Source organism: Glandiceps talaboti, chromosome 18, assembly GCF_964340395.1.
Source record: "Glandiceps talaboti chromosome 18, keGlaTala1.1, whole genome shotgun sequence".
Taxonomy (NCBI): Eukaryota; Metazoa; Hemichordata; class Enteropneusta; family Spengelidae; genus Glandiceps; species Glandiceps talaboti.
This window is the reverse complement of record NC_135566.1, coordinates 22,214,635-22,242,266: the sequence shown is the minus strand read 5'-3', so window position 1 is coordinate 22,242,266 and position 27,632 is coordinate 22,214,635. Positions and strand designations below refer to the sequence as shown.

The 27,632-nt window shown below is 34.9% G+C and overlaps 1 protein-coding gene across 2 annotated transcripts in view; it reads left to right on the top strand.

Moving 5' to 3' along the window:
• LOC144448845 (F-box/WD repeat-containing protein 8-like) overlaps positions 1-27,632 on the top strand; it is a 169,650-nt gene that overhangs the window by 31,581 nt on the left and 110,437 nt on the right. For both annotated transcript variants that reach the window (XM_078139155.1, XM_078139154.1), the window contains one exon: positions 7,233-7,390. In XM_078139155.1, the coding sequence (XP_077995281.1) occupies positions 7,233-7,390 (158 nt within the window). The remainder of the gene's footprint in view (positions 1-7,232; positions 7,391-27,632) is intronic.

The window sequence follows — 27,632 nt, the reverse complement described above, 5'->3', positions numbered from 1 at the left end:
GTGTAGTAGCATTAGTCCTTTGAGTCTACAGGTAGGCTACAGTTAGCATAACAGACTAGTGTAGTAGTATTAGTCCTTTAAGTCTACAGGTAGGCTACAGTTAGCATAACAGACTAGTGTTACAGTAGTAGTATTAGTCCTTTAAGTCTACAGGTAGGCTACAGTTAGCATAACAGACTAGTGTAGTAGTATTAGTCCTTTAAGTCTACAGGTAGGCTACAGTTAGCATAACAGACTAGTGTTACAGTAGTAGTAATGTCCTTTGAGTCTACAGGTAGGCTATAGTTAGCATAACATACTAGTGTAGTAGTATTAGTCCTTTGAGTCTACAGGTAGGCTACAGTTAGCATAACAGACTAGTGTAGTAGTATTAGTCCTTTAAGTCTACAGGTAGGCTACAGTTAGCATAACAGACTAGTGTTACAGTAGTAGTATTAGTCCTTTAAGTCTACAGGTAGGCTACAGTTAGCATAACAGACTAGTGTAGTAGTATTAGTCCTTTAAGTCTACAGGTAGGCTACAGTTAGCATAACAGACTAGTGTTACAGTAGTAGTATTAGTCCTTTGAGTCTACAGGTAGGCTACAGTTAGCATAACAGACTAGTGTTACAGTAGTAGTATTAGTCCTTTAAGTCTACAGGTAGGCTACAGTTAGCATAACAGACTAGTGTAGTAGTATTAGTCCTTTAAGTCTACAGGTAGGCTACAGTTAGCATAACAGACTAGTGTAGTAGTATTAGTCCTTTGAGTCTACAGGTAGGCTACAGTTAGCATACTAGTGTAGTAGCATTAGTCCTTTGAGTCTACAGGTAGGCTACAGTTAGCATAACAGACTAGTGTAGTAGTATTAGTCCTTTGAGTCTACAGGTAGGCTACAGTTAGGATAACAGACTAGTGTTACAGTAGTAGTATTAGTCCTTTAAGTCTACAGGTAGGCTACAGTTAGCATAGCAGACTAGTGTTACAGTAGTAGTATTAGTCCTTTAAGTCTACAGGTAGGCTACAGTTAGCATAACAGACTAGTGTTACAGTAGTAGTATTAGTCCTTTAAGTCTACAGGTAGGCTACAGTTAGCATAACAGACTAGTGTTACAGTAGTAGTATTAGTCCTTTAAGTCTACAGGTAGGCTACAGTTAGCATAGCAGACTAGTGTTACAGTAGTAGTATTAGTCCTTTAAGTCTACAGGTAGGCTACAGTTAGGATAACAGACTAGTGTTACAGTAGTAGTATTAGTCCTTTAAGTCTACAGGTAGGCTACAGTTAGCATAGCAGACTAGTGTTACAGTAGTAGTATTAGTCCTTTAAGTCTACAGGTAGGCTACAGTTAGCATAACAGACTAGTGTAGTAGTATTAGTCCTTTAAGTCTACAGGTAGGCTACAGTTAGCATAACAGACTAGTGTAGTAGTATTAGTCCTTTAAGTCTACAGGTAGGCTACAGTTAGCATACTAGTGTAGTAGCATTAGTCCTTTGAGTCTACAGGTAGGCTACAGTTAGCATAACAGACTAGTGTAGTAGTATTAGTCCTTTGAGTCTACAGGTAGGCTACAGTTAGCATAACAGACTAGTGTTACAGTAGTAGTAATGTCCTTTGAGTCTACAGGTAGGCTATAGTTAGCATAACATACTAGTGTAGTAGTATTAGTCCTTTGAGTCTACAGGTAGGCTACAGTTAGCATAACAGACTAGTGTAGTAGTATTAGTCCTTTAAGTCTACAGGTAGGCTACAGTTAGCATAACAGACTAGTGTTACAGTAGTAGTATTAGTCCTTTAAGTCTACAGGTAGGCTACAGTTAGCATAACAGACTAGTGTTAGTGTAGTAGTATTAGTCCTTTAAGTCTACAGGTAGGCTACAGTTAGCATAACAGACTAGTGTAGTAGTATTAGTCCTTTAAGTCTACAGGTAGGCTACAGTTAGCATAACAGACTAGTGTTACAGTAGTAGTAATGTCCTTTGAGTCTACAGGTAGGCTATAGTTAGCATAACATACTAGTGTAGTAGTATTAGTCCTTTGAGTCTACAGGTAGGCTACAGTTAGCATAACAGACTAGTGTAGTAGTATTAGTCCTTTAAGTCTACAGGTAGGCTACAGTTAGCATAACAGACTAGTGTTACAGTAGTAGTATTAGTCCTTTAAGTCTACAGGTAGGCTACAGTTAGCATAACAGACTAGTGTAGTAGTATTAGTCCTTTAAGTCTACAGGTAGGCTACAGTTAGCATAACAGACTAGTGTAGTAGTATTAGTCCTTTGAGTCTACAGGTAGGCTACAGTTAGCATACTAGTGTAGTAGCATTAGTCCTTTGAGTCTACAGGTAGGCTACAGTTAGCATAACAGACTAGTGTAGTAGTATTAGTCCTTTGAGTCTACAGGTAGGCTACAGTTAGCATAACAGACTAGTGTTACAGTAGTAGTATTAGTCCTTTAAGTCTACAGGTAGGCTACAGTTAGCATAACAGACTAGTGTAGTAGTATTAGTCCTTTAAGTCTACAGGTAGGCTACAGTTAGCATAACAGACTAGTGTTACAGTAGTAGTAATGTCCTTTGAGTCTACAGGTAGGCTATAGTTAGCATAACAGACTAGTGTAGTAGTATTAGTCCTTTGAGTCTACAGGTAGGCTACAGTTAGCATAACAGACTAGTGTAGTAGCATTAGTCCTTTGAGTCTACAGGTAGGCTACAGTTAGCATAACAGACTAGTGTAGTAGTATTAGTCCTTTAAGTCTACAGGTAGGCTACAGTTAGCATAACAGACTAGTGTTACAGTAGTAGTATTAGTCCTTTAAGTCTACAGGTAGGCTACAGTTAGCATAACAGACTAGTGTAGTAGTATTAGTCCTTTAAGTCTACAGGTAGGCTACAGTTAGCATAACAGACTAGTGTAGTAGTATTAGTCCTTTGAGTCTACAGGTAGGCTACAGTTAGCATACTAGTGTAGTAGCATTAGTCCTTTGAGTCTACAGGTAGGCTACAGTTAGCATAACAGACTAGTGTAGTAGTATTAGTCCTTTGAGTCTACAGGTAGGCTACAGTTAGGATAACAGACTAGTGTAGTAGTATTAATCCTTTAAGTCTACAGGTAGGCTATAGTTAGCATAGCAGACTAGTGTAGTAGTATTAGTCCTTTAAGTCTACAGGTAGGCTATAGTTAGCATAACAGACTAATGTAGTAGTATTAGTCCTTTAAGTCTACAGGTAGGCTACAGTTAGCATAGCAGACTAGTGTAGTAGCATTAGTCCTTTAAGTCTACAGGTAGGCTACAGTTAGCATAACAGACTAGTGTTACAGTAGTAGTATTAGTCCTTTAAGTCTACAGGTAGGCTACAGTTAGCATAACAGACTAGTGTTACAGTAGTAGTATTAGTCCTTTAAGTCTACAGGTAGGCTACAGTTAGCATAACAGACTAGTGTAGTAGTATTAGTCCTTTAAGTCTACAGGTAGGCTATAGTTAGCATAACAGACTAGTGTTACAGTAGTAGCATTAGTCCTTTAAGTCTACAGGTAGGCTATAGTTAGCATAACAGACTAGTGTTACAGTAGTAGTATTAGTCCTTTAAGTCTACAGGTAGGCTACAGTTAGCATAACAGACTAGTGTAGTAGTATTAGTCCTTTAAGTCTACAGGTAGGCTATAGTTAGCATAACAGACTAGTGTTACAGTAGTAGCATTAGTCCTTTAAGTCTACAGGTAGGCTATAGTTAGCATAACAGACTAGTGTAGTAGTATTAGTCCTTTGAGTCTACAGGTAGGCTATAGTTAGCATAACAGACTAGTGTTACAGTAGTAGTATTAGTCCTTTAAGTCTACAGGTAGGCTATAGTTAGCATAACAGACTAGTGTTACAGTAGTAGTATTAGTCCTTTAAGTCTACAGGTAGGCTACAGTTAGCATAACAGACTAGTGTTACAGTAGTAGTATTAGTCCTTTAAGTCTACAGGTAGGCTACAGTTAGCATAACAGACTAGTGTAGTAGTATTAGTCCTTTAAGTCTACAGGTAGGCTACAGTTAGCATAACAGACTAGTGTAGTAGTATTAGTCCTTTAAGTCTACAGGTAGGCTACAGTTAGCATAACAGACTAGTGTTACAGTAGTAGTATTAGTCCTTTAAGTCTACAGGTAGGCTACAGTTAGCATAACAGACTAGTGTTACAGTAGTAGTATTAGTCCTTTAAGTCTACAGGTAGGCTATAGTTAGCATAACAGACTAGTGTAGTAGTAATGTCCTTTGAGTCTACAGGTAGGCTACAGTTAGCATAACAGACTAGTGTAGTAGTATTAGTCCTTTAAGTCTACAGGTAAGCTACAGTTAGCATAACAGAATAGTGTAGTAGCATTAGTCCTTTAAGTCTACAGGTAGGCTATAGTTAGCATAACAGACTAGTGTAGTAGTATTAGTCCTTTGAGTCTACAGGTAGGCTACAGTTAGCATAACAGACTAGTGTAGTAGTATTAGTCCTTTAAGTCTACAGGTAGGCTACAGTTAGCATAACAGACTAGTGTAGTAGTATTAGTCCTTTAAGTCTACAGGTAGGCTACAGTTAGCATAACAGACTAGTGTAGTAGTATTAGTCCTTTAAGTCTACAGGTAGGCTACAGTTAGCATAACAGACTAGTGTTACAGTAGTAGTATTAGTCCTTTGAGTCTACAGGTAGGCTACAGTTAGCATAACAGACTAGTGTAGTAGTATTAGTCCTTTAAGTCTACAGGTAGGCTACAGTTAGCATAACAGACTAGTGTAGTAGAATTAGTCCTTTGAGTCTACAGGTAGGCTACAGTTAGCATAACAGACTAGTGTAGTAGTATTAGTCCTTTGAGTCTACAGGTAGGCTACAGTTAGCATAACAGACTAGTGTTACAGTAGTAGTATTAGTCCTTTAAGTCTACAGGTAGGCTACAGTTAGCATACTAGTGTAGTAGCATTAGTCCTTTAAGTCTACAGGTAGGCTACAGTTAGCATAACAGACTAGTGTAGTAGTATTAGTCCTTTAAGTCTACAGGTAGGCTACAGTTAGCATAACAGACTAGTGTAGTAGAATTAGTCCTTTGAGTCTACAGGTAGGCTACAGTTAGCATAACAGACTAGTGTTACAGTAGTAGTATTAGTCCTTTAAGTCTACAGGTAGGCTATAGTTAGCATAACAGACTAGTGTTACAGTAGTAGTATTAGTCCTTTAAGTCTACAGGTAGGCTACAGTTAGCATAACAGACTAGTGTTACAGTAGTAGTATTAGTCCTTTAAGTCTACAGGTAGGCTACAGTTAGCATAACAGACTAGTGTTACAGTAGTAGTATTAGTCCTTTAAGTCTACAGGTAGGCTATAGTTAGCATAACAGACTAGTGTTACAGTAGTAGTATTAGTCCTTTAAGTCTACAGGTAGGCTACAGTTAGCATAACAGACTAGTGTAGTAGCATTAGTCCTTTGAGTCTACAGGTAGGCTACAGTTAGCATAACAGACTAGTGTTACAGTAGTAGTATTAGTCCTTTAAGTCTACAGGTAGGCTACAGTTAGCATAACAGACTAGTGTAGTAGCATTAGTCCTTTAAGTCTACAGGTAGGCTACAGTTAGCATAACAGACTAGTGTAGTAGTATTAGTCCTTTGAGTCTACAGGTAGGCTACAGTTAGCATAACAGACTAGTGTTACAGTAGTAGTATTAGTCCTTTAAGTCTACAGGTAGGCTACAGTTAGCATAACAGACTAGTGTAGTAGTATTAGTCCTTTAAGTCTACAGGTAGGCTACAGTTAGCATACTAGTGTAGTAGTATTAGTCCTTTAAGTCTACAGGTAGGCTATAGTTAGCATAACAGACTAGTGTAGTAGCATTAGTCCTTTAAGTCTACAGGTAGGCTACAGTTAGCATACTAGTGTAGTAGTATTAGTCCTTTAAGTCTACAGGTAGGCTACAGTTAGCATAACAGACTAGTGTAGTAGCATTAGTCCTTTAAGTCTACAGGTAGGCTATAGTTAGCATAACAGACTAGTGTAGTAGCATTAGTCCTTTGAGTCTACAGGTAGGCTACAGTTAGCATAACAGACTAGTGTAGTAGCATTAGTCCTTTAAGTCTACAGGTAGGCTACAGTTAGCATAACAGACTAGTGTAGTAGCATTAGTCCTTTGAGTCTACAGGTAGGCTACAGTTAGCATAACAGACTAGTGTAGTAGTATTAGTCCTTTAAGTCTACAGGTAGGCTACAGTTAGCATAGCAGACTAGTGTAGTAGTATTAGTCCTTTGAGTCTACAGGTAGGCTACAGTTAGCATAACAGACTAGTGTAGTAGTATTAGTCCTTTAAGTCTACAGGTAGGCTACAGTTAGCATAACAGACTAGTGTAGTAGTATTAGTCCTTTGAGTCTACAGGTAGGCTACAGTTAGCATAACAGACTAGTGTAGTAGTATTAGTCCTTTAAGTCTACAGGTAGGCTACAGTTAGCATAACAGACTAGTGTTACAGTAGTAGTATTAGTCCTTTGAGTCTAGGGTACGTAGCCTGTAGGTAGGCTACCTTTAGGATAGCTGAAATAGTACTAGTAGCATTAGTCCTTCACATTTACAGGTAGGCTTGGCACAGCTGTCAAGATCAAATAAAATATTTAAATCACACTTACACATTTGAGAGTATTGTGGAGTTAACTTTATTACATAACAACACTTGAAAAGTCCCCCCCCCCCCCTGACAAAAGTACTACATGGTTAAAACACTACTACATGTTCAAGAATGTCTACCAGAAAATACATAAACTACAATACAAGCAAAGAAAAAAAAAGAAAAGAAGAAATTTGTGTATGGCTGGCAGTCTGTGCTGCCTAGCTTGCTACACGCTGCAATGGGCAATGCAGTAATGGCGGGAATGCCACGTCATGTGACAGCTCTCGCATGATTTAAAAATACCTCATCAAGTGAGCCACCCCCCCAAAAAAACACAGAAAATCAGAGGAAGCAAGAAAAAAGAAAAGACTGAGAGGACCCTTCTTTTTGAAAGCATGTTATTGTTGTCACACATAATAATTTTACACCTAATTCATGGTGATGTCAATTTATAAGTTATTATCAGATATAGTTTGGGTCAAATTTTGATGGTACTAGTATTAATGACAGAGTCTTAGATAGTGTATCAGAATTTATATATTGTGGTCCGAGTTCAGAACAAAGAAATAAAGAGAAGTTAAGAATTTTGGAAAAGTTACTGACCATGGTACATGTATTGTTATTTTTCAGGTATTCAAGTGGTAGTGTTAAACTTTGGGATATTGATAATAACAATAGTGAGAGTTTACTCACTTCTCATCAGTCTATTGGTTTGGACCAGAAGGATAGACCAGCCATCAATCATGTGGCTACAAATAGAACTGTTGGCATGGCAACATACAGCAGTGGTAAGCTAATATAATACATGACCGAGTTTATAATATGTGGTACATCTCTCAGTGTGACTGTGATATCTAATAGTGTATTTGTCACCAGCTGAGTCATGGCAACAATTATAGCGATGATGTCATAGTTTAGTGAATTACAATAGCAAACTGGATTGGCAAGTGTTAACATGTATTTGTATGCTATGACTGTCACACACATCTAGGTGTCTGAACTCGATGTCCAGACACCGAAAACAAAGACAGAAGAAACTATGATATCATTGGGAAATCCCAGAGAAAGCATAGTGTATCTAATGTAGGACTCATTATGCTCTCCTTGTCCACTAACCTTGCACCAAAACATTCATACATTGGCTAAACATTTGCCAAGTTTATTCTGCAAATATTATTGTATCCAGGTGATAGAGGGGTAAACAACAACTAGAAATAGATTGTGCCAACAATAGCAAATACTTCATCAGTGTGATTATATAGTGTACCATGCCCCCATCATATATCCTACCTTGTCAAAATCTGATTAATTGCTGGATCTCCAAAAGGGAAGGTTGCCTGTTGTCAACTATGGCTTATGTCAGTTGGACTTGTGCTTGCATACTCAAAACTATTGATGATATAAATTTTATTTGGAATTGGTGAACAGATTAGATTAGTTTATTTCAGTAAAACAACAAGATCACAGAATAAATAATATACAGTACAAATAAAAACTGGTACAAATTGAGCAATTACTTGGATAATCCACAAAGTCAAATACTTGTTTCCAGTGGGGATCATTGTGTTTGTGTCCTTCTTATATAATCTTAGTCTTCTTTAGACTTAAACAGTCATACAATGTAATTGCTGCTGTAATTGTTTTGTCAAAGACTTATAAAACAAACTATGTACATTATGAATGGTTCCCACACATAACTTGATGAAAAGATCAATACATTATCTGATATAGTGTTGTAAGATAGTGGGATAGATAAAGATAACAATACATAATTTGTTACTTATTTACAATTGTATATTTAGTGTTATTCCCAATATTTGTCTTTGTTCAGCCAAGGAAAATATGAATGACTTAAGGGGCCCTTGTCACTATGAATCGCTAGACGAATAATGACAACCCCTTATAGGCCACAAGTGTTTTTTTTTGGCTGAATGAAGAAATACTGGGGAATAATATAATTATACCATCACCAGTAATATATAAAAGATTGGAAAAAAATTGGGAAAAGTATACAATCTTGAGTGTTTTGACTCGTGTTTTCAAACAGCAGAACCAATGATGTAGACATTTATTGTTGTGACATAGACGTGCGTTTTTATGATGTAGAACAACCAGAGCATATATTCTATTTTTTTTTGTTGAACCTGGCTTGTGTATGGTATAAATGACCCATACCAAGTCTTTTACCTGGCTTGTGTATGGTATAAATGACCCATACCAAGTCTTTTACCTGGCTTGTGTATGGTATAAATGACCCATACCAAGTCTTTTACCTGGCTTGTGTATGGTATAAATGACCCATACCAAGTCTTTTACCTGGCTTGTGTATGGTATAAATGACCCATACCAAGTCTTTTACCTGGCTTGTGTATGGTATAAATGACCCATACCAAGTCTTTTACCTGGCTTGTGTATGGTATAAATGACCCATACCAAGTCTTTCACCTGGCTTGTGTATGGTATAAATGACCCATACCAAGTCTTTTACCTGGCTTGTGTATGGTATAAATGACCCATACCAAGTCTTTTACCTGGCTTGTGTATGGTATAAATGACCCATACCAAGTCTTTTACCTAGCTTGTGTATGGTATAAATGACCCATACCAAGTCTTTTACCTGGCTTGTGTATGGTATAAATGACCCATACCAAGTCTTTTACCTGGCTTGTGTATGGTATAAATGACCCATACCAAGTCTTTTACCTGGCTTGTGTATGGTATAAATGACCCATACCAAGTCTTTTACCTAGCTTGTGTATGGTATAAATGACCCATACCAAGTCTTTTACCTGGCTTGTGTATGGTATAAATGACCCATACCAAGTCTTTTACCTGGCTTGTGTATGGTATAAATGACCCATACCAAGTCTTTTACCTGGCTTGTGTATGGTATAAATGACCCATACCAAGTCTTTTACCTGGCTTGTGTATGGTATAAATGACCCATACCAAGTCTTTCACCTGGCTTGTGTATGGTATAAATGACCCATACCAAGTCTTTTACCTGGCTTGTGTATGGTATAAATGACCCATACCAAGTCTTTTACCTGGCTTGTGTATGGTATAAATGACCCATACCAAGTCTTTTACCTAGCTTGTGTATGGTATAAATGACCCATACCAAGTCTTTTACCTGGCTTGTGTATGGTATAAATGACCCATACCAAGTCTTTTACCTGGCTTGTGTATGGTATAAATGACCCATACCAAGTCTTTTACCTGGCTTGTGTATGGTATAAATGACCCATACCAAGTCTTTTACCTGGCTTGTGTATGGTATAAATGACCCATACCAAGTCTTTTACCTGGCTTGTGTATGGTATAAATGACCCATACCAAGTCTTTTACCTGGCTTGTGTATGGTATAAATGACCCATACCAAGTCTTTTACCTGGCTTGTGTATGGTATAAATGACCCATACCAAGTCTTTTTTTATTAGTCATAAAGGATGTCACACAATTAAATAGGAGTGATGGTTATGTGAACATGGCATTGTGGGATACATGGCATTCAGAGAATAAGATATTATGGTGTACTATTATGGGATACATATGGCATTCAGAGAATAAGATTATGGTGTACTATTATGGGATACATGGCATTCAGAGAATAAGATATTATGGTGTACTATTATGGGATACATGGCATTCAGAGAATAAGATATTATGGTGTACTATTGTGGGATACATGGCATTCAGAAAATAAGATATTATGGTGTACTATTGTGGGATACATGGCATTCAGAGAATAAGATATTATGGTGTACTATTGTGGGATACATGGCATTCAGAAAATAAGATATTATGGTGTATTATTGTGGGATACATGGCATTCAGAGAATAAGATATTATGGTGTACTATTGTGGGATACATGGCATTCAGAGAATAAGATATTATGGTGTACACGAGATGTGATAGAATACTAGGTTTTGGTCATGTCAATGTTGGGAGTTGTGTAAGGTATGATTTGAGGAGTTTTACATTATAAAGCTATAATTCACTATGTGATATTTTACAGGTATTGGAAAAACAAGTACATTGCATTTGCTAAAGTGCAGAAAACTTGAAAATGGAGTAGGGCAATCTGGTATAATTTATATCATAGCATTCCATACCTTTAATTGTTAGAACTACATAAAAAATGTTAACTGACATAGATTTGACTTAGTTACACCCCAGTAGTAGATAACAATAAATCATTGGGATAAAATTCCATGATGCCATTCAACACTTATTGTTTGTATATTCAGGACTTGTCCTGTAGCAGGTGTTTAGGTACATCTAACCTTGTACCAAAACACAGGTTATTAATTGTTTATTTTTCTAATCTTCAGTCATGATTTGGTACCATGACATATGTACCATTTATGACAGTTATATTTAGATTTCTCGTTATTAGTGTGACCATATTTTCTACCACAAGAAAATCTCAAAATGATGTATGTTTTTATCTGATAGCATATGTGTTCAGTGTTAGGACAAGTTATCATTACAATCAGTGTAGGCATATACCATTGGTAATGTGGAATATATTGTAAGTGAACCTAATTTTATGTATTTTGTTTGTCTTTCATTGTATGTTTGTATGTACACCTACCTATGTAGCTATGGCTGCTTGCCATGACTACACCAGTGTAGTCTCCCCAGTGTTAACATTGACTTTGATATTATCCTTCTAGAATAGTTATATGACTTCAATATTTAGTCGTCTAATTAGAAATGTCGACTGCTGGTATGTTGTTTGTACAGAAAGAAAGAACTTGAAAATTTTGTGGTTCAAACTCAAATAACTTTTTGGACTATATAGTTTGAGAGAAAATGTCAGTATACATGCATAATGGCGTAAAGTCAGTTTTAATAAATTGTAATTACCCCCAGAGAATTCAAAACAGAAAATTTTTCATGAGCAATGTATAGTTTATTTTGTTTACAATATGGATGGCAACAGTCCTGCTATTGTCATGACCTTATGTGGATGTGTGCTATTTCTCTATAAATAGACCATAATAATAGTAGAATTATGTTGTAATAGTCAGGTGCCAAAGTCTGTATACCTCTATCGTCAAAACAAATTTAGACTTTACTATAATACTGTCTGATGTCAGACATGGTATGCTTAGCAAACTTTTCATAACATACAACATTTAATTAACATTTTTATTGTTAAATTTATCATGAACTTTTTTCAAATGCAATTAGTGATTTTGCTAATTCAAAATTGTTATCCCTTTAAAGAATATTGATTTTTTTTATTTACTAAATTTAGTAAAGTACTGGTACTTGTAAACAATCCCCTACAAAAGAATGTGTTTGTTATTGTGTGCTTTGTCTGTAATAAATGGCAACAAAAATGGGTGTAATATGTGATAGTGTTATACCTTAAAGCAGATGATGCAAAGGATTAGTAAAAAGTAAATAAATAGAAGTATTATTATTATTTAACTTTCATCTTAAAACTTTATATTAAATTGTATGATATTGAGATTTTTAGTATGAAGGTGAAAACAATAAGATTAGTAGTCAGCGTTTTGTTTTTATTTTTTCCAGTTAAAAATATAAAAAAGAAATGATTTAGAACTTAGTGTCTGGTAATAACTGAGGCATTCATTTATTTGGCAGGTTTGAGTTCTGAAAATTGCAAAATTGTGTAATGAATCTCTGTAAATGATGAATCTGTATAAGTTTGGAATTAAGGCTGTAACTATACAGCCTAGATGCTGTATTTTATGTGATTTTGTGATAATTTGTATTTTTGAAAACTGTCATTAAGAATCTCAATAAATGTACAAACAAGGCCATAATCATGAAGTGAATTGCTAGGTGGCGTGTCTAATGTTGTTTATTGTCTATTGTCAATGTAGAATGTATGGTGGATTGACTAGATATCTCTGTTGAATTCAATTGTGATATCCGTAAATAACCTTGGTTCACTTACAAACTTATCAAATACAAAGCAATATTAGTGAAACTGAAAGAAAGTTCTGATAACATTAAAATTAATTTACATGTCATTGATATTAAAGTAACTTTTTTTTTGGCTTGTTAGGCTGTCTAGAAACGTTGCAATGTTTGATTGACGGTTAGGTGGAGTTTCACTGACCTGGTGAATAGTTTCAAGGACATTGATTGCATCACTGTCAAACTGTCCAAATGTACATTTTGATATTAGTTGTCAACTATGGAATGTATATGCTTTCATCATCAATAAAGGTAAAGTCCATGAACATGGCTAAGTGATTACATGACTCCCTCAATGACAATAACATGGCTAAGTGATTACATGACTCCCTCAATGACAATAACATGGCTAAGTGATTACATGACTCCCTCAATGACAATAACATGGCTAAGTGATTACATGACTCCCTCAATGACAATAACATGGCTAAGTGATTACATGACTCCCTCATTGACAATAACATGGCTAAGTGATTACATGACTCCCTCAATGACAATAACATGGCTAAGTGATTACATGACTCCCTCAATGACAATAACATGGCTAAGTGATTACATGACTTCCTCAATGACAATAACATGGCTAAGTGATTACATGACTCCCTCAATGACAATAACATGGCTAAGTGATTACATGACTCCCTCAATGACAGTAACATGGCTAAGTGATTACATGACTCCCTCAATGACAATAACATGGCTAAGTGATTACATGACTCCCTCAATGACAATAACATGGCTAAGTGATTACATGACTCCCTCAATGACAATAACATGGCTAAGTGATTACATGACTCCCTCAATGACAATAACATGGCTAAGTGATTACATGACTTCCTCAATGACAATAACATGGCTAAGTGATTACATGACTCCCTCATTGACAATAACATGGCTAAGTGATTACATGACTCCCTCAATGACAATATCATGGCTAAGTGATTACATGACTCCCTCATTGACAATAACATGGCTAAGTGATTACATGACTCCCTCATTGACAATAACATGGCTAAGTGATTACATGACTCCCTCAATGACAATAACATGGCTAAGTGATTACATGACTCCCTCATTGACAATAACATGGCTAAGTGATTACATGACTCCCTCAATGACAATAACATGGCTAAGTGATTACATGACTCCCTCAATGACAATAACATGGCTAAGTGATTACATGACTTCCTCAATGACAATAACATGGCTAAGTGATTACATGACTCCCTCATTGACAATAACATGGCTAAGTGATTACATGACTCCTTCAATGACAATATCATGGCTAAGTGATTACATGACTCCCTCAATGACAATAACATGGCTAAGTGATTACATGACTCCCTCATTGACAATAACATGGCTAAGTGATTACATGACTCCCTCAATGACAATAACATGGCTAAGTGATTACATGACTCCCTCATTGACAATAACATGGCTAAGTGATTACATGACTCCTCATTGACAATAACATGGCTAAGTGATTACATGACTCCCTCAATGACAATAACATGTCTAAGTGATTACATGACTCCCTCATTGACAATAACATGTCTAAGTGATTACATGACTCCCTCAATGACAATAACATGGCTAAGTGATTACATGACTCCCTCATTGACAATAACATGTCTAAGTGATTACATGACTCCCTCAATGACAATAACATGGCTAAGTGATTACATGACTCCCTCATTGACAATAACATGGCTAAGTGATTACATGACTCCCACAATGACAATAACATGGCTAAGTGATTACATGACTCCTCAATGACAGTAACACGTTTCATGGTTTATTATATCGTAAATTATATCTTCAAACATATGTTGCATTCTTAGACTTAAATATAACTTAATATGTATTCCTACTTTCTCCTGTTGCTACAATGTTGCTACAAATTAGTCTTTTATCATTTCATCTATCATCAAAGTGATATGATAAGAAGTAAATCATAATTAATAATCACAAGTTATGATTTATTCAAAGTGGATATACAAGTGGATATTTCTATTTCGTCATTATCTCAGTCGGTCTTCAATGAGATTGTGCTGCGCATGCGTGGGAATCAGTGTGCACATGTGTGCAGTGGGAAGATGGCTGTGAAAGTTCGTGAGTGAAGTTATAAAAGTGTTTGCATCTACCATCTAGGAGCATCGAGACTCATCTAGTAAGTAGAATAGTCGTGTGAACACTATAGTCTAAAGTTTAGATCGACGATCTAACAAACATTTGTATTATACAGCCGAAAAGTTGACATTGTACGTGGTACAATGAGTTCAGCATCGCAAGCGGGTACGGATGAAGGATCCGAATCAATCAGTGTAGCTGGAATGTCAGGAAAGGTTTCCAATGACAATAAAGCCGATAAAACCGAACGTGGTTCGGGAAAAAGTAATACCAAAGGTAAACTAGCCACGAAGGGACATACAAGTTCGAGTAAGAAAAAAGACGACGGCGACATAGTCGCCATTATGCACTCGATACAATCGGCCGTTCAGAGGCAAGAACTCACAGTAGGTAACATATGTGAGAGACTAGATAAGATTGAAAATCAAAATAAGGAATTTGAGGAAAGTTACGAATACGGACCTCAGTCCTTAGAATATAATGAAGGTGGTGATGATGACGATTTCCCGCCTAGTGCCCAAAAGCGTACGTCACAGGAAGCCGACATTGACGGCGATAACAGTGAGAGAGGGGAAAGTAGATTTACATCTATGACGAAACGATTCAAAGTACAAGAATATTGTGACAAGGATATCGATGTTACGTTGGCAGAGAACATAACTGATCTATTCAAAAATGGTATCGAGGAGGAACGTTACCTTGAATTGACTAAAAGTGAGAACAATGCTCGCCCGCAGAACTGCGAGGGCTTGGCAACAGTGAAAACAAACCAGTTAATTTGGGATGCCATATCGCCTACAGCACGGGCGAATGACAAAAAGCTACAAAACATACAAGTGGATATTTATATTTATATTTTATTACTATTAGCACAACCACTGTAGGTATAGTGTTAACTTTATTTTATCTATTAGCATAACCACTGTAGGTATAGTGTTAACTTTATTATATCTATTAGCACAACCACTGTAGGTATAGTGTTAACTTTATTTTATCTATTAGCATAACCACTGTAGGTATAATGTTAACTTTATTATATCTATTAGCACAACCACTGTAGGTATAGTGTTAACTTTATTATATCTATTAGAACAACCACTGTAGGTATTGTGTTAACTTTATTATATCTATTAGCACAACCACTGTAGGTATAATGTTAACTTTATTATATCTATTAGCACAACCACTGTAGGTATAGTGTTAACTTTATTTTATCTATTAGCACAACCACTGTAGGTATAGTGTTAACTTTATTATATCTATTAGCACAACCACTGTAGGTATAGTGTTAACTTTATTATATCTGTTAGCACAACCACTGTAGGTATAGTGTTAACTTTATTTTATCTATTAGCATAACCACTGTAGGTATAGTGTTAACTTTATTATATCTATTAGCACAACCACTGTAGGTATAGTGTTAACTTTATTATATCTATTAGCACAACCACTGTAGGTATAGTGTTAACTTTATTATATCTGTTAGCACAACCACTGTAGGTATAGTGTTAACTTTATTATATCTATTAGCACAACCACTGTAGGTATAGTGTTAACTTTATTTTATCTATTAGCACAACCACTGTAGGTATAGTGTTAACTTTATTATATCTATTAGCACAACCACTGTAGGTATAGTGTTAACTTTATTATATCTATTAGCACAACCACTGTAGGTATAGTGTTAACTTTATTATATCTATTAGCACAACCACTGTAGGTATAGTGTTAATTTGTTAACACCTACCTGTGGTTGTTACTATAAAATTGTCACAAAATCAGTTCAAATTTATGGAGATTCTTTCAACAGATTTTTGAGAACTCTTTACTGTGATTGTAATTAATTATATTGGTAAACAAACAACTACCAACATTTTGAATACAAAAGAAAGAAAATAAAGATAAAATGAAGTGTTCCAAAAACATAAAGCTTTAGTTGAAAGACAGTTATCATGTTTTGGAAGTCTGATTTTGTTGTTTTGATTATGATATATGCAGCATGGCATAACAACATATGATATATGCAGCATGGCATAACAACATATTATGATATATGCAGCATGGCATAACAACATATGATATATGCAGCATGGCATAACAACATATGATATATGCAGCATGGCATAACAACATATGATATATGCAGCATGGCATAACAACATATGAGATATACAGCATGTTATAAAAGACGGAATCTTTGGTAATCTTGGTTTGTGTTGTTTTGATTGTTGGCTAGGTGATTAGGGCAATATTATCAAGAACTGTGTTTGTGTACAAGTTATCTTGAATATAATCAGAATGAAAATACCTTTGGTCATTATTTATCAAACCTATCTCTGTATTTGATAAAACTAAAATTAGCATTCCTTGTGATGTGTACTAATCATGGGACTAACACAGCTGATACAAATTAAGACATCATAATAAATACTTAGCAATCACATAATTGTTGTGGAAAAAAACTCACCTGTTTAAGTGATGATTGCATTTAATATAGAGATAATATGTAATCTGATGAATTAGACTGGTGACTCAGCAATTGGTTAATCTAAGTCACACTTTACAAATTTCATTTCAGATTTACAATTTATTCAGTCACCCATTTTGTTTAGTAAAGCAATAGTTGTCTAACGTTCAACTAGGAAATACATACCAGATATATTATGATGACTTGTAGGTTTTTTTAATGTTAGTTTTGTACTTTATCTAGTGGTTGTGTTATGTGAATGACCCTGGTAGTGGCTATGTACAAATACCCATTATTTATATTGTGTTCTATTGTATAGTAGTAGGTCAGGGCTTCAGGGGAACAAGATAGTTTCACAGCAGGTCTAACCCAAAACATTGTGAAAACTCTGCTGTGACTAATATGTATGGCTGTGACTGTGTATTCACAGAACATCAGTGAATAGAGAGTTCATTAAACGCTGTCTGGCACACCATTCACTTAAGTGTGTCACCCATTAAGTATTGATAAATGGCACATGTTGCTGGCAGACACCAAAACATAGCATGAAACAATAGACTCAGGTAGTAAGTAAACACTAGACAATAGTAAGGTAGACATATACATAATGAATATAACCACCTGTTATTTACATTGTACACCTGGTTACTTGAATCATGTATGTTAGTAACAGCATAGACATGTTGTACAAACTCTACACACCTTTGTACACATAGAGCAGACTGTTAAAAAAACGACCAAGTTGAGTAATTGCAAGGTGAGCACATAGCATAGAATATAGGCTGTAAATCATTTGAATACATTTATTGATGATATCTGAGATGTGATACACTGTTGTTTTAAACTAACATTTTAGTTCAACTGTTCTGTCAACATTTCTTCTCCACTATTTTATACGTTGTATATATTTTCAGACTGAATTTTTTTCAGTGTCTTTTTAGTGTGCATGTACATAACACCAGTAAATTTCATTTTTGTGTCAAAGTTTGGAAGCTTTACTTTGTTAAGGGGCATGAGACTTCAATAATGAGCATTGATAATGTAATAAAACATGTTTACTTTGCTGTAGTCTTAAAATGTACAGTATGTCAAACTTCAAATTGAATCTCTATATTTCAATCAAATTATAAGGTGTAGAAAATTTCAAAAGAAACTTTGCATTCTTGTGTGAAATTTTAGGTTGAAAGAAAGTTATTTTGATGGTGAGGAAAGTTTGCCTGATTGAAATGGTGACAAATATACAAGTAATTGGCACAGATGGGAAGTTAGTTTGCATACAATGCATAGTTAGCTGGTTAAGGTCACCGACCCCAGGTCTACCGTGTACTGTATAATGATAACTTTCCAAGCTCTTTTGTCAACAATTGATCAAGGGTGACTTAGCTTTCACTCCAGTCCCAGGGTCCTGTCAACTGTGGACAGAATGTCTAATTCATTAAAATAAAACAAAGAACACATGCACATTTTCTTGAATTGTTGATTTATCATGGCATGATGCATATCAGAGAGATTGTATATGTATTGTGGAATTGTTGCATATCAGAGAATGTACATGTATTGTGGAATTGTTGCATTGTATATGTATTGTGGAATTGTTGCATTGTATATGTATTGTGGAATTGTTGCATATCAGAGAATGTACATGTATTGTGGAATTGTTGCATATCAAAGAATGTACATGTATTGTGGAAATTTAGGAGTTAAATGGATTGTGGTTCTTTTGGTTGCATTGGGATGATTTTATTAGCTGGTCATTTATATGTGACAAATTAATATCATCATGACACATTGTCCAGCTGTTTCTTTCTCAGCAACTAACCTTGCATTTGAAATTGTAATAAACAAATTATATTTTGGGACTTCAAAGTGAACCCAACTAGAAAACAAGTACAAATACATAATAATAATAACTAACTGTGCTTTTTAAAAAAATGATTTCTCTACATATTTGGATTGTAATAAACACTAATATTGTATCAATATTAATATATGTTTTTTTTTCTTCTTCACTTTTGAAATATTTATTACCTAAACCTTAAAGGCCAGGGTTTCAATCCCAAGTTGTCACATTAGTGTTATCAGTGGAGCCATTAGGATAACATAGGATTTTATTCTGTACCAACTTTGTCTATATCTCTGTCAGACAACTGTTTTTCACACCTAAATTTTAATTCTTTTTCTAAGTGGGCCTTTAAGCCTTGATACCAGTATTTATCATTTTCAGGAACTTGAAATTATAGCTAAATGTAACCTGATATGTGTGGGCAGTTTGTTTTTCTTAACAATTTGTATTGTATTTATTAGCTGATTTCTAGTTTTCGCTGTAGTTATTTCTACATTAGTTATTTTGTTTATGTTGTATTATTGTATTTGTTATTATCTGCATTAAACATGTTTTCTAATTTATTTGGATTGTTTGTCAAAGATGACATGTCTAAAATGAAAACTAAAAATGTCTGCATATACTTTGTTTTTGGAAAATAAGTGTGAGTAATATACTTAATTTATTGCATTTTTTAAAGTGAATTTAAGCATGTATGAATTGACCTCAATGTAAGACATGTTACATAGTAAGGTTATGTGAGATTCTAGGTTCTGACCTTCTCCTGAAAAGCACTTCACAGTTTGAATCAGCTGTGACTTGCCTTGACTTCAAGAGTCATCAGGACACAACTAGTCCAACTACATTTGTATTGAGAGTGCACATAACTTGGCCATGACTCACAGAGGAAACCTTCACATTAAGAAGGGTAAGATGAACAAGTTCCCATCAACAGCACAGTCGTACTTTAAACGTATCATAATGGTGAAGATTGGGGCTGACTGTTGCTATAGCAACAACTCAAGGATGAAAAATAACAAAGGTGACATTTTAAAGTAGATTTGATTCCATGCACACAGTGTATACTGAGCTGTCACCACTAATTGGAAAGTAATGTAAATTAACTAGTACACTGTTTCCATTCAAGGCTTTAGCATACGTGACAACATGTGTGCCCCACAATATTGATTGATTTCATTGATATTGTAGTTATCAACTAGATTGTGAAAATGAAAGAATTGGAAATGATATTTCCATGACATTGGAGACTGAAAGAAAGAAAACCAGAGGTGTTGCTAGAAGTGGAATAAATTATATCATGAATATATCATGTTAAACACAAAGTGTAGCAAATATTGCAGTAATGTTAAAAAATGGAATTTCAAAAAATAATGGATTAAGATGAAAAATAATAGCAATAGTATAACATTGTGGTGTGTACACTGTCTTAGTTTGAATTCTAAAGATGGAAAGATAAATATTTGGATTTTTGATTAGGAATGTAGGTCAGGGTCATGTTACTAGGTTTTAATACTAAGTATCAGTACATATAGCCTTGACTGACTGACTCTATTCAATTCAAGATTACTTCATTTGTTTGTTTTTTCATTGATTTTAAAATGATTATGGATATTTACTAAAATCAGTAACCTATGGTGATATTCCAAGTTAAGCTGTCCATACAGACATAATAATTAGTAACCTATGGTGATATTCCAAGTTAAGCTGTTCATACAGACATAATAATCAGTAACCTATGGTGATATTCCAAGTTAAGCTGTCCATACAGACATAATAATCAGTAACCTATGGTGATATTCCAAGTTAAGCTGTCCATACAGACATAATAATCAGTAACCTATGGTGATATTCCAAGTTAAGCTGTCCATACAGACAGTAACCTATGGTGATATTCCAATACAGACATACTAATCAGTAACCTATGGTGATATTCCAAGTTAAGCTGTCCATACAGACATAATAATCAGTAACCTATGGTGATATTCCAAGTTAAGCTGTCCATACAGACATAATAATTAGTAACCTATGGTGATATTCCAAGTTAAGCTGTCCATACAGACATAATAATCAGTAACCTATGGTGATATTCCAAGTTAAGCTGTCCATACAGACATAATAATCAGTAACCTATGGTGATATTCCAAGTTAAGCTGTCTATACAGACATAATAATTAGTAACCTATGGTGATATTCTAAGTTAAGCTGTCCATACAGACATAATAATTAGTAACCTATGGTGATATTCCAAGTTAAGCTGTCCATACAGACATAATAATCAGTAACCTATGGTGATATTCCAAGTTAAGCTGTCCATACAGACATAATAATTAGTAACCTATGGTGATATTCTAAGTTAAGCTGTCCATACAGACATAATAATTAGTAACCTATGGTGATATTCAAAGTTAAGCTGTCCATACAGACATAATAATCAGTAACCTATGGTGATATTCCAAGGTAAGCTGTCCATACAGACATAATAATCAGTAACCTATGGTGATATTCCAAGTTAAGCTGTTCATACAGACATAATTAGTAACCTATGGTGATATTCCAAGGTAAGCTGTCCATACAGACATAATAATCAGTAACCTATGGTGATATTCCAAGTTAAGTAATAGGTCATAACAAGTGTATGATGTATTTCTGTGTTACATTTATGACTTCATTTTGTGATTTTGATGAGGAGATGGCCCCTCCAGCTGCATGTGTTAGTAAGTTTGATGAGGAGATGGCCCCTCCAGCTGCATGTGTTAGTAAGTTTGATTGTCTAGCATGGTACTGGAGTTGAGTGACCTTAGTCTTTGGTGCCAAGAGAAAGAAAAGATGACGACTATTGTGATGGTCTTATGAAAATCATGACCTGAGTTGTCAGAATAAAATGTAATGGCAACAATAAATGTATCACTTCAATGGAGAGGTCAAATGTCACTCTAAGGTAATGTTAGAGATGAAACATAGATGTGTTAAATTTGGGTTACTGTAGGCAAATAATTGCTGTCATCATTAAAATTGTGATGAAGATAATTTAACTACTTTGTTTCCAATACTGAAGGTAAGGAATGTGTTCTGATGTCATCATAGTTGTGAAGGTCACACAAATAACATAGGGCAGGAATTTGAAAGGAGATGACAGTACTGGCTTCTGTAAGACACGTAAAATATTACAGATGCTACTATCATTAGTAAAGGTCATAGATCTAACATTACTTTGATAGTTGAGGTCAGGAAGTACATCAACAAACAATGTGTCCAATGCAAATGGTGCTTTATATTCACTATCCACAAAAATACCAAAAAGATTGCAAACTGTGGTAAAGAAACCACAAACTTGTGATACATTTAATGTTTAGATAGCTTTCAGTTTCTAATATTTATATAAAACATGGTGACTTGATATTGCAACATTTTTTTGTAAACTTTGTCACTGCCCAATTTTTGGTACTAATAGTAATATGTACTCTGTTTTTGATATCCACATATACACAAAGTTGTATTCTGCTGTTCAAAATACACAAAATCCAATTCAATTTGATTTCTTGTATATGTGTACAGCTATGTATAAGTAGGTTTACCACAGGTGATTCAGTACTGTTCAGTGTATATAATATTAAGAGTAAGTCATTATATCCAACACAGGTGATTCAGTACTGTTCAGTGTGTATAATATTAAGAGTAAGTCATTATATCCAACACAGGTGATTCAGTACTGTTCAGTGTGTATAATATTAAGAGTAAGTCATTATACCTAACACAGGTGATTCAGTACTGTTCAGGGTGTATAATATTAAGAGTAAGTCATTATACCTAACACAGGTGATTCAGTACTGTTCAGGGTGTATAATATTAAGAGTAAGTCATTATACCTAACACAGGTGATTCAGTACTGTTCAGGGTGTATAATATTAAGAGTAAGTCATTATACCTAACACAGGTGATTCAGTACTGTTCAGGGTGTATAATATTAAGAGTAAGTCATTATACCTAACACAGGTGTGTATAATATTAAGAGTAAGTCATTATACCTAACACAGGTGATTCAGTACTGTTCAGGGTGTATGATATTAAGAGTAAGTCATTATACCTAACACAGGTGATTCAGTACTGTTCAGGGTGTATAATATTAAGAGTAAGTCATTATACCTAACACAGGTGATTCAGTACTGTTCAGGGTGTATAATATTAAGAGTAAGTCATTATACCTAACACAGGTGATTCAGTACTGTTCAGGGTGTATAATATTAAGAGTAAGTCATTATACCTAACACAGGTGATTCAGTACTGTTCAGGGTGTATAATATTAAGAGTAAGTCATTATACCTAACACAGGTGATTCAGTACTGTTCAGGGTGTATAATATTAAGAGTAAGTCATTATACCTAACACAGGTGATTCAGTACTGTTCAGGGTGTATGATATTAAGAGTAAGTCATTATACCTAACACAGGTGATTCAGTACTGTTCAGGGTGTATAATATTAAGAGTAAGTCATTATACCTAACACAGGTGATTCAGTACTGTTCAGGGTGTATAATATTAAGAGTAAGTCATTATACCTAACACAGGTGATTCAGTATTGTTCAGGGTGTATAATATTAAGAGTAAGTCATTATACCTAACACAGGTGATTCAGTACTGTTCAGGGTGTATAATATTAAGAGTAAGTCATTATACCTAACACAGGTGATTCAGTACTGTTCAGGGTGTATAATATTAAGAGTAAGTCATTATACCTAACACAGGTGATTCAGTACTGTTCAGGGTGTATAATATTAAGAGTAAGTCATTATACCTAACACAGGTGATTCAGTACTGTTCAGGGTGTATAATATTAAGAGTAAGTCATTATACCTAACACAGGTGATTCAGTACTGTTCAGGGTGTATAATATTAAGAGTAAGTCTTTATACCTAACACAGGTGATTCAGTACTGTTCAGGGTGTATAATATTAAGAGTAAGTCATTATACCTAACACAGGTGATTCAGTACTGTTCAGGGTGTATAATATTAAGAGTAAGTCATTATACCTAACACATGTGATTCAGTACTGTTCAGGGTGTATAATATTAAGAGTAAGTCTTTATACCTAACACAGGTGATTCAGTACTGTTCAGGGTGTATAATATTAAGAGTAAGTCATTATACCTAACACAGGTGATTCAGTACTGTTCAGGGTGTATAATATTAAGAGTAAGTCATTATACCTAACACAGGTGTGTATAATATTAAGAGTAAGTCATTATACCTATAGTTTTAGTAGGTCTTTGAATACAAATATATTATGGGAAATATGCTGACTTCATATTGTGACTATGTTTCTTAATAAACTTGGTCATTTTTGAACCAAAATGTTGACAATTTATTGTAAATAGTATGTATTTCTATTATTCCTGTTCAAAATAATATTGATATGTGCCAAAATGTTAGAGGTAAACAAGAATTGATTATGATATTGTAGTTTGATAATATGGATTGTAGACAGGTGAGGTTAATGAACTTAACAAATGTAAGATACAAGAGTACTTAGTCTCACAATAAATATAAATGAAGATCATTTACATAGGCATACCTCCACAGTTAATATTTTGTAATATGTTCACAAACCAGTCTTTTGGCAGTGAAATCCTTGCTTTACTTGAATGTAAAAATATACACAAATAATGCTTGCATTCAATTTTTTATGAAATATCCATGTACAAAGAAAGCATTACTAAATTGACAAATAGTGAGTTATTTATTACATTGTTGGGTAGTAAGGATAGATTTATTGCCAATAACCTAGGGACATTTGTTAGAAAAATACTTCAAGAAAACAAACTATAAAAAAGTTATATTGAATAAATTGTATTACAAGTCAGATTACTATTTATTGTTGACATGTTTTGTAGTTAGATATACCCTTGACCATAAATTATATTGTGTAAAAAGTCATTTCGAGTCAAATAAACTATATAACTATACTTAAGCAATAAACCACTCCCTGGGGATGGTTTACCCTGAGGTTTTGACCAGTTGATGGCATACATGCATGAGTGTATATTGCAATTTGCATCGGAACTTTAAAAAAAAACGGCAAAACAAACTGCACTTTAGAGTGAAATGAAGTGCAGGTATAGATCGGCCCCAGAACCTGAATATCTGTTGAATTTCTTCCATTATGGGGACATTCTCATGATATGAAGTCAAGGACAACATCACTAAATATCTATATATAAACAATGAATAGTTTAATACTGTGCAGTGTATATATGTAGTATTTCTTAGTTTGTACAGTGGCAAGTTCATTTGTGATTGGTCTGAAGTTAGATTCGATTTGTGATGGATTTACATACATGATCTGCCTGCACACAGTGTCAGCATATTTATGGTACCAAGAACAACGCTGTATGCTTATGCTGAACTGCTCTAAGGTGATGGTTTTGAGTAAACATCGGACAATTCTAGGGCTTCCGATATTCCAAGCAGGGAAAATATTAGCATTTTGCATTAATAACTTAGTGTTGTGCAGCTGATTGGTAGTGTGAATACCATGGCCAAGATATGGATACAGACAATTGTGATCAAAAAATGAGTATACTACTCTCATTCAGGGCCATTTAGAGTCTCGCTAACTGTGCATAGATCACAATTTTAGATGTGTTAGCTTGTTGTCTTGACCAATCAAATATCTTGATTTGCACCATCAATATACTTGTATAATATAATATAATATAATATAATATAATATAATATAATATAATATAATATAATATAAGATACTATAATAATGTCCTTATTCTTCAAAAAAAGCAATGTTGTAGTAAGGCAGTGTTGTGTATAAAGGGTGTACAGTTATAACTACAGGTATTTTTGGAGTTTAAATCCCTGTACAAAGGGATCCTACCAGGTCTCCATGTGTACAGCTGTATCCTACCAGGTCCCCATGTATACAGCTGTATCCTACCAGATCCCCATGTATACAGCTGTATCCTACCAGATCCCCATGTGTACAGCTGTATCCTACCAGATACCCATGTATACAGCTGTATCCTACCAGATCGATCCCCATGTGTACAGCTGTATCCTACCAGATCCCCATGTGTACAGCTGTATCCTACCAGATCCCCATGTATACAGCTGTATCCTACCAGGTCTCCATGTGTACAGCTGTATCCTACCAGATCCCCATGTATACAGCTGTATCCTACCAGATCCCCATGTATACAGCTGTATCCTACCAGATCCCCATGTGTACAGCTGTATCCTACCAGATACCCATGTATACAGCTGTATCCTACCAGATCGATCCCCATGTGTACAGCTGTATCCTACCAGATCCCCATGTGTACAGCTGTATCCTACCAGGTCCCCATGTGTACAGCTGTATCCTACCAGGTCCCCATGTATACAGCTGTATCCTACCAGATCCCCATGTGTACAGCCGTATCCTTCCAGATCCCCATGTGTACAGCTGTATCCTACCAGGTCCCCATGTGTACAGCTGTATCCTACCAGGTCCCCATGTATACAGCTGTATCCTACCAGATCGATCCCCATGTATACAGCTGTATCCTACCAGATCCCCATGTGTACAGCCGTATCCTTCCAGATCCCCATGTGTACAGCCGTATCCTACCAGGTCCCCATGTGTACAGCTGTATCCTACCAGGTCCCCATGTGTACAGCTGTATCCTACCAGGGCCCCATGTGTACAGCTGTATCCTACCAGGTCCCCATGTATACAGCTGTATCCTACCAGATCCCCATGTGTACAGCTGGGTTGACTAGGGCATAACAGTGTATACAAACAAATGATAACAGTGATTTGATACTAAATTATTAGTATTACTGTAAACTGTATACTAGTATTATTTGATTGTAAATTGTGTATAACAACATGATTTATAAGCAATCATACAAAACATAAACTAAACATGGTAAATAGATGTAATAATTATATTAATGAATATAATAACATGTAGAATTATTGAAAAAGATTAGAGGAGGGAGGGAGGAAGGGGGAAACAGAGATAGACAGACATAGAATATTGGGAATAGAATTGACTTATTATATATTAAGTAAAATGGGTCAAATATATAGGTTGATATATTGTATACTACTTAATGTTGTGTGAATTTTGATAAAATACTCTGTTGAAAACCATGATGTTATTTCTTATTTATTGCATTTCTTTCTGTAAAGATGAATAATGACAATATACAGAAATGTCTGTCGATAATTGACCATCTGTTTCTTTAGTTGTCAAGGTAACATTCCATATTCAAGGTGTTCATACTAGATGGCTTTGACACATTTCCAAGTAAGGAATAGAAAAACTATTTCATGAAATTTCTACTATAAATGTTATATTTGTTCTTTCAGTAAAAGTCTACCTGTTTTTATTCTATCTTGGAGCATAATATGATGAAGACAAGTCATGTGCATTGTCTTTCTTTCTATTTATTGGTTATGGTTAGATAACATGATTTACAGTAAATAGTTAACTGAATTGTATAATCAGCATTGTTTAACAGCACTATGTAAACTTTATTGTAAATAGTTGACTAAATTGTATAATCAGCATTGTTTAACAGCACTATGTAAACTTTATTGTAAATAGTTGACTAAATTGTATAATCAGCATTGT